This window comes from Panthera leo, chromosome D1 (assembly GCF_018350215.1).
Source record: "Panthera leo isolate Ple1 chromosome D1, P.leo_Ple1_pat1.1, whole genome shotgun sequence".
Taxonomy (NCBI): Eukaryota; Metazoa; Chordata; class Mammalia; order Carnivora; family Felidae; genus Panthera; species Panthera leo.
The window spans coordinates 107,438,714-107,451,482 of NC_056688.1; the positions used below are offsets into that span (position 1 = coordinate 107,438,714).

General features: G+C 63.0%; 1 protein-coding gene across 1 annotated transcript; it reads left to right on the forward strand.

Annotated features, from left to right (window-relative positions):
• The first annotated feature begins 1,489 nt into the window (after window positions 1-1,489).
• Window positions 1,490-12,504, forward strand: RPS6KA4 (ribosomal protein S6 kinase A4). The gene is given in 18 exon segments (XM_042906326.1): window positions 1,490-1,608; window positions 1,727-1,798; window positions 2,529-2,747; window positions 2,854-2,969; window positions 3,517-3,624; window positions 3,852-3,932; window positions 4,019-4,122; window positions 4,215-4,365; window positions 7,066-7,230; window positions 8,873-9,001; window positions 9,179-9,312; window positions 9,408-9,501; window positions 9,965-10,138; window positions 10,220-10,414; window positions 10,770-10,821; window positions 10,824-10,928; window positions 11,151-11,314; window positions 11,592-12,504. Coding segments are annotated over 18 exon segments (2,313 nt in total). The 5' UTR covers window positions 1,490-1,553; the 3' UTR covers window positions 11,787-12,504.
• The last annotated feature ends 265 nt before the right edge of the window (window positions 12,505-12,769 follow it).

The following is a 12,769-nucleotide window of genomic DNA, read 5'->3' on the forward strand; positions in this document are numbered from 1 at the left end:
GTCGGGCTTGCTTGGATGTCCCGGGGGTGGGGGGGTGGGGGGTAGGGCGGGGCTTGGCCTGAGTCCCAGCTAAGCCTTTGCCTAGGAGATGGGCTCTGGGCTCCCATGAAGCCCCAGAGGCTCCTTCCCTTCCTTCCCCAACTCCTCTCCTTTTCATCTCTTCCTCTCCTTCCTCTCCTCATCCTCTCCCCACCCCGTAGAATTGCTCTCCTCCCTAGTGAGTTCTCAGCCCAGCGGGATGTCACCTAGTGCCACGGGCTTTCACGGAGGGACACAAGGCGGGGGAAGGACGTGGGGTCTCTGACCAGCGCTTCCAGAATGACGCCCAGGAAAGGGGCAATTAGGCTAGATGGCAGGACGTGAGTCAAGGCACCTGGGGCCTCCCAGGGCAGGGTGGGGCTGCGGGCCCAAGGTGAGGCAGCCTGAATGTGGGGGTGGGCAAAGCCGGGAGGGGTGGCCAGTCTGGCTTCCCCGGGATGGTCTGCAGCAGTCTGACTCCTGGGGTTTCCACAGCCCCCTCTTGGGGGTAACTGATGGCCATGCCCTCCACTCAGCCCAAGCTTCAGAGTCCGGTGGGGTGGGTGTGGACACCCTGGTCTCCAGCTGGGCAGAGGAGCTGAAAGCCCCCCTCCCACAGGCCTCAGGATGGGAGCTCTGATGGCCATCCGTCCCACCCTGTTGGTGGCTCCTATCGGTTGTCAGGGGGGCTCTGGAGGACAGGCCAGCCAGGGGCCCTGGCTGGGCTGCGAAGGGTGGCTGGGGACTGAGGTGCTTTCACAGGTCGGCTCTGAACGGATGGGGTCAAAATCAGTCACCCCGCTCCACTCCCCGCCCCCCTCCAGGGTCGGGCTTGACCCCAGCGGCCTTTCAGCGCCCCCTGCAGGCGCTCCCGGGTAGCCGCTGCCCGGGGACAGGGCCCTCAGGGTGTCTGAGCCCCAGGCCCTCCCCTTGCAAAGGCAAGTCCACACTGTGCGAGAGGTGCTGGGCCGAGGCTGTGCGGGCAGCACCCGCGCGAGGGTAGCCAAGGAGTGAGCGGATGATGGTTTTTTCGGCGACCCCTCCCTTTCGCTGGTGGCTAGGAAGCGGGCAGATGCCCGGTTGCCCTGGGGGGGCTGGCTCCCTGGAGGGGAGGGCTCAAAAGCACCTGTGTGCCCCCCTCCTTGGGGCACGGGGCTCCGGTGCCTCATCACCACCGGCTCCAGCAGGCACCCGGGCGGAGTGTCCACCCGGTAGAGGCTCCGGGTTCTCCCCAGGCCCCCGGTGCTCCCGGGTCCCCAGAGGGTCGCCCGGGGTCCCAGAGCGCACGGCACCGCCGCCCGCCCCGCGCGCCCGAGGGAGCCGGGCCGCCCCCGTCCGCCCGCCCTCCCGCAGCCCGGCGCTGTCACGTTCCAGCCGCCTGACTCAGGCCGCGCGGGGCGGGGAGCGGGAGGCGGCGCCGGCGCCCGCCTCGGCCCCGGAGGCGGCACCAGGAAGCGCCCGCCCCGGCCGGAGCCGCCATGTAACCGGCGCCGCCCGGAGCAGAGCCGCGCGCGGGCCCCGGCCACCCGCACGCCATGGGGGACGAGGACGAGGACGAGGGCTGCGCCGTGGAGCTGCGGATCACCGAAGGTGGGGCAGGGGTGGCCGCGGAGGGGCCGGTGGTGCGGGGCCCCGGGGGAGGGCCGCCGGGGCTGCGCCGGGGAGGGGTCATGCACCGGCCGCGCTCATTCGCCTGCTGCGCCCGCAGCCAACCTGACCGGGCACGAGGAGAAGGTGAGCGTCGAGAACTTCGAGCTGCTCAAGGTGCTGGGCACGGGAGGTGAGGACCCCCCACGGGGCAGGTGTCCCGGGCCTGGCGCCCTGAGCCTCGCGCGCGCGCGCGCACCCGCCCGGGCCTGGGCCCGGGCCAGGCCTCCGGCAGTGCCCCCCACCCTTTCCCGGCACAGCCCGCCTTGCCTGCCCCGCCCCGCCCTGCCAGGGTTTGCATGCCCACTCCCAGGGACGTGCCTGCTCCTGGGGCGCTCCACATCGACACTGCCCCTCCCTGCAAGGTCCTCCCGGGGTTCGCCGGCACCCTCCAGGACTTGCAGCCCTCCCAAGTGATTTGCACACCTCCTCCCCGCCCCAGGCGATGTGGCAGCCCGGTCTCCTGCTTTGCTCACTCCCAGCTTTGCACGCGCCCCGGCCTGGGTTTGCACATCCCCTCCCCTGTCCACTCTGCCTTGCACCCCCTGGCGTCTCTGTCTGATCTACGGGTTTGCACATGTCCTGCCCCCACTTTGCCCCGCAGGCCTCCTGGAGCTGCCTGCCTTCCGGCCTGGTTTGCACCTCTCCCTGGTTTTGTGGAGCACCCTCCCGGGCCGCGTACACCCTTTCCTCAGAAGGCTCTGTCAGCTTTTTGCACGCTGGCCTCTCACTCCGGCTCCTTCCCCCAGTTTGCACACCCTCCTGGGTTGGCGTCACCCCCCCCCCCCCCCCCCCCCGCCCCCACCAGTCCGCACCACCCTTCTGCTCACGGTCTACCCTCCGCTCGCTCACTGCTCCCACAGCCTACGGGAAGGTGTTCCTGGTGCGCAAAGCCGTCGGGCACGACGCAGGCAAGCTGTATGCTATGAAGGTGCTGCGCAAGGCGGCGCTGGTGCAGCGCGCCAAGACCCAGGAGCACACGCGCACCGAGCGCTCGGTGCTGGAACTGGTGCGCCAGGCGCCCTTCCTGGTTACGCTGCACTACGCCTTCCAGACGGACGCCAAGCTGCACCTCATCCTGGGTAAGGGCGGGCACCCGCCCGCCTTGGCGGCCACCACCGAGGCGGGTTGGGCCGCGCGATCAGGGTTGCTTCCCGACGTCCATTCCACACCCCCCCTTCCCCCCAGACTACGTGAACGGAGGCGAGATGTTCACCCACCTGTACCAGCGCCAGCACTTTAAAGAGGCCGAGGTGCGCGTGTACGGGGGCGAGATCGTGCTGGCCCTAGAGCACCTGCACAAGGTGGGTGAGGGCCCGGCCGCCCGGCTGCTGCCGCACGTGGCACCCCCGTGGCAGCCTTGAATCGCTGTGTCTGGGGCTTCCTGGGGGGGGGGGGGGACTGGAGCGCCTGTCGCACAGGCCTCCTGGAAGGAAGGCCGTAGCGCTGCCTGGGGAGGGGGTCCCTTCCTCCGGCACCTCCTGGAAGGGGCTTTCCTCTGACGGGGAACTCGGGGCCACCTCCCGGGGCCACGCTTGCAGAACTTCCTCAAATGGGGACCTCAGGCCTTGGCTCCCAAGGCCTTCTTCTCGTAGGCTTTCCTCCCTCTGGGACCTGTTTCCGTGGGGCATCCCTGCGCCGTCCCCGTTCCTTGCTTTTGCGTCTTAAGTGGCCTTTCCCATCCCACGGCCCGGTCCCCGGGCTCACTCCTGCACCGGACACCCCTTCTCTAGGGGGTTGCCCTGATCCCCGAGCTGGGTCTTGGTGCTCGGCCCCGGACACGAGCCGTAGAAGCGGGGGGGTGGGGGCGCATCGGGGAGGAAGCCTCAGTGTGCCTCTTGTTCCCACCAGCTGGGTATCATCTACCGAGACCTGAAGCTGGAGAACGTGCTGCTTGACTCCGAGGGCCACATCGTCCTCACAGACTTTGGGCTCAGCAAGGAGTTCCTGACGGAGGAGGTGAGCGCAGGGCCGCGTCTCTGCCTACCGCACCCCCGCTCGAGCCTTCTCCTTCCTGTCTCCTCCTGCTCCGCACCCGGCTCTGCGTTTCTTGCGGCGCAGAGGCGAACAGATCCAGGTCCTGCCTTCAGGAGGCTCCCTCTGTTCCGACCCTCACAAGTCCAGCGAGTCCTACTCTGAGCCTTGGGGACTGCTGGGTGTCCAAACGGGTCCTCTTGCCCTCCCAGAAAGAACGAACCTTCTCCTTCTGTGGCACCATCGAGTACATGGCCCCCGAAATTATCCGCAGCAAGTCGGGGCACGGCAAGGTGGGTTGGCAGGGGAGCGGGTGGGGAGCGGGGGGCGGGGCGAGGCGGGGGTGGCCCTGACCCCGGCTCTGCCCTGGCCCTGGCAGGCTGTGGACTGGTGGAGCCTGGGTATCCTGCTCTTCGAGCTGCTGACGGGGGCCTCGCCCTTCACCCTGGAGGGCGAGAGGAACACGCAGGCGGAGGTGTCCCGGTGAGCGGGGCTGGGCGAGGAGGGTGGCTGAGGGGCCTGGGCAGGGTTGGGGAGGGGGCTCGCTGCCCCTGACGCCCCCCCAATCCTCCCAGACGGATCCTGAAGTGCTCCCCTCCCTTCCCCCCCCGGATCGGGCCCGTGGCACAGGACCTGCTGCAGCGGCTACTTTGCAAAGACCCCAAGAAGCGGCTGGGCGCGGGGCCCCAGGGGGCGCAGGAAGTCAAGAACCACCCCTTCTTCCAGGTGAGGCTCCTGACCCTCCCGCACACCTCCCTGCACACCCCCAGACCAGGCTGCTGCCCTGTGTTGGGGGATGGTCGGAGACTAGCTGATTTCACTTGATTTAGAAAAACCTCCGGGGGCCCCTGGGTGGCTCCGTGGGTTGAGCGTCTGACTTGATTTTGGCCTTGGTCGTGACCCCAGGGTCGTGGGATGGAGCCCCACGTCGGGCTCGGTGCTGAGCGTGGAGCCTGCTTAAGATCGTCTCTCTCTCTCTCTCTCTTTCTCTCTCTGCCCCTCTCCCCCACTCGCATGCTCTCTCTCTCTCTAAAAAAAAGAAGAAAAACCTCCAGAAAAAGAAAGTGGGTTTGTCGTCTCCATCTCTAGTGAAACGTGGAGGATGGGTCGGGTTCCTGGGGGAAGGAATGTTGGGCTCATTGACGGGCAGGGCTGGCAGGGGCTTGAGCATGGATTCGTCATCAGCCAGGTTCAGAGAAGGGAGGTGACCCGCTCCAGACCGCGCGGGAAATGGGGTCGCGCTGGGAACAGGTCGCGGGTCTCCTGTCGGCCCGAAGCAGAGCTAAGAGTCACTCTTTGGGCTCTTAGCATCCTCCCAGGCATTCTGTTCTTTGCTCCTGTACAATCTGTGTGCCTGTAATTCAGAGGGACGGTCGGTCAGTCGCTTGGGTTTTGTTCACTCGGTAAGAGCACACACAGGTTAGAGTGCAGTGCAGAGTGAACCGTGTTTCCTTGCGAGACCTTGCTGGCTCGGGCGCCGTGCGTGGCCGGCATCGTTGCCCAGCAGGACCCCGAAGCGGCGATCACCGGCCGTGTGTTGGCTCTTTGCGTTATGTCATGGGACCTTCAGAACCATTCTGATCATCCCCATCTTCACAGATGAGGAAACCGAGGCTCAGAGAGGTTAAGTAATTTGCCCGAGATCACCCAGCCGGGGGGTGATGGAGCTCAGATCCAAACCCAGGTCTGGGTGATTGGAAGCCCATGCTCTTAACTGCTGTGTTCTGTTTACGGGCGGGGAATCAGATTAGCTACTTGTCTGACATTGCAACAGAAGTACCCATTTATGGGCACTTACCGTGGGCCAGGCACTCAGTTATCCTTGCTGTGAGTGCGATCCTCTTAAATCTTTTCACCAATTACCTGCCTGGAAGGTTCCTTGGAGACGCTTTGTTAGACAGGAATCCAAGTCTCCGTGGTGAAGATGTCCCTTCGCGGGGGAAGTGGCTGACGAGCGTCAATTTCCTTAAGTCAATTCCTCAAGCCTGCCCTGAGTACGTGCCCCCGGGTGCTGGGAGTGGGTTGACCAGTAATCATACTGGAGAGGCGCTAAGGTCTTCGAGGCCTGGGGCTCAGAAGGGGTGGTGGTCCCCCCAGACCCCCTTCTCTCAAGACAGCCTCTTTGGTGGGGCGCCTGGGTGGCTCGGTCGGTTGGGCGTCTTGACTTTGGCTCAGATCATGATCTCACGGTTCACGGGTTCGAGCCCCGTGTCGGGCTGTGTGCTGACAGCCCAGAGCCTGGAGCCTGCTTCCGATGCTGTGTCTCCCTCTCTCTCTGCCGGTCCCCCACTCGTGCTCTGTCTCTCAAAAATGAATAAACATTAAAAAAAAAAAAAAAAGATTCTTTGATGAGAGCAATGCTGAGATCCTGGTGCCAGCCCCGGGGCCTTCAAGCCCAAATCAGGCCTCTTGGCTGTGAGTGACAAAAAAGTCGAACCCAAAATGGGGATATCCCTGGAGTAGAGTTTGGCTGCTAACAACGAAGATTGGAGTGAACAATCTAGATGAGATAGACGTTAATTAATTAATTAATTTATAAAGGTTGGCTTTACCACAGGGCTGCTGTGGTGTTTTGTGAATACAAGCTCCTTTCTTTTTGTAATGCTCCTTCATTCTTAGCCTCCATCCCCAGGGCTGCCTCGTGGGCCAAAATGGCTGCCAGAGCTCTTGCCATCTAGCCTGTTATCTAGGCAGGAATCAGGAGGACAAAGGAGGAGAAGGGCAAAATGGCACGTGCCAACTAGTCACCCTCCTCTTGAGGTTCTTTCTCTGGATTCCTACCTCGCAATTACTGCTTAGAAGTTGTGGGTCACCCCCGAGTGCCCCAAGGTTTTCTGCAATACGTTAGTTGTGCCCATTGCTTCCTGGAGTAAAGTTGGGGCTGTGGTACTAAGGAAGACCGGGACGATGGATGGTTGGGCAGGCAATGAGCGGGCTCTGCCACCCTAGCTTAAACATAAAAAGGTATGTTTTAGCTCCCGTAAGTGAAAAGTCCCAAGGAAAAGTGGTCTGACTTCAGGCAAGGCTGCATCCAGGTGCTGGATTTGTGTCATTAAGAATTTCTTTCTTTGTGTCTTGGCTTTTCTGTTCATCATTAGACCCTGAAGGGGTCCCCCGGCAGTTCCAGGCCCACACGCTCCCCATTCAAGCCCAGTTGGAGAAAGAGATTTGTTTTGCATGTCAATGCCATTGAAAGTCCCAGAACTGACTCAGTGTGGTGGAGGGGCGATTCTGTGAGGGAAATCGGGATTCTGTTATCAGAGGGAGAGAAACACAAGCCGGGGAGGCAGGAAGAACAACTTTCCACCCAAATGCCAGATAGACCCTTGTCTCACTGAGGAGCTGCCCAGGGAAGGTGGCCTGGAGGGGACAGGGGTTTTCACTTCCTACCCTTGACCCCCCCGATCTCTTACTCCTTTTCTCCAGGGTCTGGATTGGGCTGCTTTGGCTGCCAGGAAAATCCCAGCCCCATTCCGGCCCCAGATCCGCTCGGAGCTGGATGTGGGCAACTTTGCAGAGGAATTTACGCGGCTGGAGCCTGTTTACTCACCCCCTGGCAGCCCCCCGCCTGGGGATCCTCGAATCTTCCAGGTAAGAGCTCACAGAACCCCGGGTGCCATGGAGACAGGACCTCGCTGCCAGCCTTGGCCCTGGCTGACTCATGGCCCTGCATAGGCCCTGTGTTCTGATCAGGACTCAGCGTCTCCCCCAGACCCTCTCCACTGGTGGGGCACCCGGGGTCGTCAGTCCTACAGACTGCCGTGGCGGGACACGTCTTTGAATCTCGTGGTGTATCTTGAAATTTCATGTTAACTTCCCTTCTACGCCACACATCTCTTTACTGTTCTCTAAAAGCATCGTTTTACCTATTCGGTTGCTTAAGTGGACGACTAGAAAGAGATTCCATGTTTATACTGTGGCTTTGTGTGTTCCTTTGGCAAACCGTATCACATTTGTGGAAGCACAGGCCCCTCCACTCAAGTTTAGAAGCTGAGGCCTGTTGGACAAGTTCAGACTTCCTTGCTCGGCATTCCAGGCCCCGTATGATGTCATTCTTGCTCAGCGCTCTGGCCTCAGTGCTCACTGTGGTCCCATTCGGTGCTCCAGCACCTATGACGAACACACCTCTGTGCCTTTGCACATGCAGTTCCCTCCACCTGGAGTACCTTCCCCACCGTTGCCCACCTGGCAGGCTCCTAGTCGTCTTCCAAGCCTCCCACTCCTGTTTCAAGCCGTGCTGCTCCTGTGTGAATTCTTCCCCACTCCCCTAGTCCTGGGCTGCCCTTTCCTTGTGCATCGGTTCTCTGTAGCTGGCACCTCCTCTGAGCAGTGCGTCAGGTTGTATCCTAACTGCCTTCCTGAGACGGCTTCCCCTGGTCCGGAAACTCCCAGAAGGCAGGGACTGACTGTGTTTAATTTCTGTGTCCCTTTGCCCAGTGTGGGGGCCTGGCCTGTAGGACACGGTCCGTAACTATGAAGGAAGAATAGGCCAATGTGAACCGTAGGTGGATCAGTCCCCTCTGTGAGCCCTGTCCCAAGTGATGGCTTTGCTAGAACCATCCATCCGTTGTCTCACGGTTCTCATGAGACAGTTCTTTCTGGTGAATCAGCGGTTACTTTCATTCATCCATTTCACGATTCAAAAATATGTATTGAGTGCCTACAATGTGCCAGGCGCTGATCCGGGCACCTGGGGACTGATCAATGAACCAAACAGAAAAGCCTAGAGCCTGCATTCTTGTGCACAGTGGGGCTGTGTGTTTAGCAGAAAACAATACATCATCAAAATGACCCTTAAGAAACCCTTGAATTGCCTCTTTGTATTTCCTCAGTGGCCCCTCCCCTTGCAGGCGGGGGTGGGGGGGGGGTGGGCAATGTTTGGTTTGAGATGAAGGGATAATGACTTTTTTGTATTCAGTGGGTAGGTTTGAATTCTCATAAGCTAAGTGTGTGTGATGCCAGGCCATGCCCCTTTTATGCATTGGGTCCGTCGTTGTCTGGGTCACTACATTGTGCCAGATGATGGCCTTGGAAGGGCGGAGTCTCAGATTCCTGCGGGATGCGGACCCACGTGATCATAGAACAAGCTGGAATAACATGTCAACACATCCTATGTGCACCAGGGATGCCTCTGCCTGCCCTGCCCCTCACCCAGGCTGGGTCTTCCTAGGACTCCATTTGTGCCTCCAGCCCCTATACCCACCAGCCTCTGACACAAACCCCACCCCTGCAGGGATACTCCTTCGTGGCGCCCTCCATCCTGTTTGACCATAACAACGCGGTGATGACAGATGTGCTGGAAGCATCTGGCGCTGGAGACCGGCCCGGCCGGGCAGCGGTGGCCAGGAGCGCCATGATGCAGGTGGGTTGGGACGGGGGTGGGGGGGGATGTTGATTCTGGGGAGTCTGGGCTCAGGGACTCCAGACCTGGCTTCACCAGGTGTGCCCACGGTGAGGTTTGGAGCCTCTCCGAGGTGGCATGTGAACGTGGCCGCAAGGCTCCCGGGTGCGACCTCTGACGCGCCTCCTTCGCCGCCAGGACTCGCCCTTCTTCCAGCAGTACGAGCTGGACCTGCGGGAGCCCGCACTGGGCCAAGGCAGCTTCTCCGTGTGTCGCCGCTGCCGCCAGCGCCAGAGCGGCCAGGAGTTCGCGGTCAAGATCCTCAGCCGCAGGTGGGCGGGCCTGGGGCGGGCGGGGCCTGCAAAGCCGGGGCCGGGAGGGCGGGGCCGGAGGTCGGCCGAACTGACCCCGCCTGCCTCGCCCCCAGGCTGGAGGCGAACACGCAGCGAGAAGTGGCGGCCCTGCGGCTTTGCCAGTCGCACCCCAATGTGGTGAAATTGCATGATGTGCATCACGACCAGGTGACGCTTTCTTGGGCTGGGGCGCAACGCAGGGACTCAGGAGACTGCCCTTGGAGGGCGGGAGACGGGGTGGGGGGGTGGCGGGCGGGGAGGGCAGGAGGAGGAGCCTGAGGCCTGGGTGCGGGGGCCTTGAGGGGTACGGCAGGCCAGGGAGGTGGTATCGGAGGGTAGTAGGGCCGGAGGATCGGAGGGTCGGAAGGCGGAGCTGAGAATGGCCAAGGGAACTGAATTTGAGGCCGACGTGGAGGGGGCTAGGATTTAAGGTGGCAAAGGGGCGGAGGCCCGGGAGGCTGACTTGGGGCCTACGGGGTTGTTTTGGGGGTGATGGTAGTTCCTCGCTCGAATAGGGGCGGGGCCTGAGGCTAGGGGCGGGGCCCGGCCAGTGGGTGGGACCTGGCCGGAGACCGAAGGTTCCCAGCAGGACCCGGATGGTGACCTAGGCCCGCTCCGCTCCGCCCCGCAGCTGCACACGTACCTGGTTCTGGAGCTGCTGCGGGGCGGGGAGCTGCTGGAGCACATTCGCAAGAAGAGGCACTTCAGCGAGTCCGAAGCGAGCCAGATCCTGCGCAGCCTCGTGTCGGCCGTGAGCTTCATGCACGAGGAGGCCGGCGTGGTGCACCGCGACCTCAAGCCGGAGGTGGGCGCGGGGCTGGGGGAGCCGGGGAGGGCCGAGGCGCCGAGGGCTAGTCCCTAACGGGCCGCCCCGCCGCCCTCACAGAACATCCTGTACGCCGACGACACGCCCGGAGCCCCGGTGAAGATCATCGACTTTGGGTTCGCGCGGCTGCGTCCGCAGAGCCCCGCGGGGCCCATGCAGACGCCCTGCTTCACGCTGCAGTACGCAGCCCCCGAGCTGTTGGCGCAGCAGGGTTACGATGAGTCCTGCGACCTCTGGAGCCTCGGCGTCATTCTGGTATGAGACGGCGTCCCCAGGAGGGTTCAGGGTGCCCCGAGCCTGGGGTCCGAGGGCTTCTCGAGGCGGGCGAACAGGGACGCCCCCGAGGCGGAGGACAGGGGTCGTCATGGTGGGGGTGGCAGCGTTTGCTCGGAGGCTGGGTTTAGAGGGCCTCCTCATACAGAGGCAGGGTTGCTCCGGTGCTGAGGTCAGGGCATCCCAAGGATTAGGGGTTGGAGGTCAGGGTTCATCCTCAGGCGTTACCCTCATGGAGAGGGTGAGTCGTTCTGTGGGTGGGTGGGCTGAGTCGGCCTCCTGGCCTGTCTCGGCCCTGCAGCCCGGACCCGGCTCACTTTTCCCTCCACCTCCCCAGTACATGATGCTGTCGGGGCAGGTCCCCTTCCAGGGGCTTCAGGCCAGGGCGGGCAGAGCCAGGCGGCAGAGATCATGTGCAAGATCCGCGAGGGGCGCTTCTCCCTTGACGGGGAGGCCTGGCAGGGCGTGTCTGAAGAAGCTAAGGAGCTGGTCCGAGGTGCGGAGCCGGTGGGGGTGGGGGCAGGGTCACAGATCATGGCTGGGGAGGCGGCGGCCGTGGGGTCTCGATGGGTTAAGTGTTTGGTCTGGGGAACTGGGCCGGGAGGAGAGTGGGGCTCTTGGGAGGTCTCTGGGGCGCAGCCTCCACACACACACACACACACACACACACACACACACACACACACTCGGCCCCTCCTCAACACTGCCCTGCCTCCAGGGCTCCTGACGGTGGACCCCGCCAAGCGGTTGAAGCTCGAGGGGCTGCGGGGTAGCACGTGGCTGCAGGACGGCAGCGCGCGCTCCTCGCCCCCGCTCCGGACGCCCGACGTGCTGGAATCCTCGGGTCCGGCTGTGCGCTCCGGGCTCAACGCCACCTTCATGGTGAGGGGCGGGGCCTGTGGGCGGTGGGCGGGCGGGGCCTGGAGAGGCGGGGCCTCCGAGCCCGGAGAGGTGGGGCCTCCGAGCCCGGAGAGGTGAGGCGCACCGAGTACTGACCTCCCTCCCCGGGTGGTCGGCGCCTTGACCTTTGGGAGAGGCTGCGGGCCGGCCACCTGATGGCCTTGATCCGGTGGGATGGGATGGGAGGGAGGGGCTGGGTTGGGGGCCGAGGGGCCCGGCAGGTGGTGGGGGATGGGGGACTCACCCACCTTTCTGCCAGGCCTTCAACCGGGGCAAACGCGAGGGCTTTTTCCTGAAGAGCGTGGAGAACGCGCCCCTGGCCAAGCGGCGGAAACAGAAGCTGCGGAGCGCCGCCACCTCCCGCCGCGTCTCCCCCGCGCCCGCCGCCCCGGGCAGGGCCCCCGCCGCCAAAGGAGCCCCCAGACGAGCCAACGGCCCCCTGCCCCCCTCCTAGCCCCACCCCACACCCCGTAACCTCCCTTCCCCCACAGGGGCTGTGACCTGGGAGCCTCCGGTATCGGCTCCGCCCCATCCCCAGGGATTGCCTTTCCCTCCCCTTCCCCCCCCCCCCCCCCCCACCCCACTCCCAGACAGAGCAGAAGTATTTTTATAAGCAGAGAATTTTTTATGTCTTACCAGATAGAGTTCGAGATGCAGGGAGGGAGGGGCCTCTGCCGAGACAGCGCCTCATCTGGCTGAAGTCACTTCTCCCCCAGGGGGCTGTTCCTGCAGGGAAGGGCTCCTCCCGCATTTCTACGCACTGAGTTGCCTGCCACAGGGAGAAACTGGGACCTCTCCCCTGCCCTCCCCTGAGGCCCTGCTCTTGGGAGGGGGCGCCCCTCTCGCTGTCACTTTATGGACTGTCTGTGCAATCATGTCCACCAAAGACCTGTGTTGGGGAGGGGGGTTCAAGGAGAGGTCCTGGGGGACCCCTGAAGCATTTCTGCCTCACTTTATGTCACCCGCTTCTCCCCTATTGGGGCTAAGTTAGGAGGTAGGCAACCCCTAGAAGGGGAGGCCCCTTCTCACCCCCCCCCCCCAACCCCCCTTGGCACAGCTGCTCCTGGCTGGGGGCAGGGCCTTGAGGGTCTGGGCTGGGCATCTGCAGTCACTGCCTCAGCCCATCCAGGCTGTGCCTTTGACTTTAAAATAAAAGTCCATCCAGTGCTGTGTGGGAGGTCTGTGTGTGCGTGGAGGGTGTGTGGGGCAAACATTTCCAGCCAGTGGGGCCTGGGGCCCCAGAGAGGAGGGACAGGGCAGACCCTTTGTCCATACCCTCTGTCCTTGACTTTTTTTTTTTTTTAACATTTATTTTTGAGACAGAGAGAGACAGCATGAATGGGGGAGGGTCAGAGAGAGGGAGACACAGAATCTGAAACAGGCTCCAGGCTCTGAGCTGTCAGCACAGAGCCCGACGCGGGGCTCGAACTCACGGAC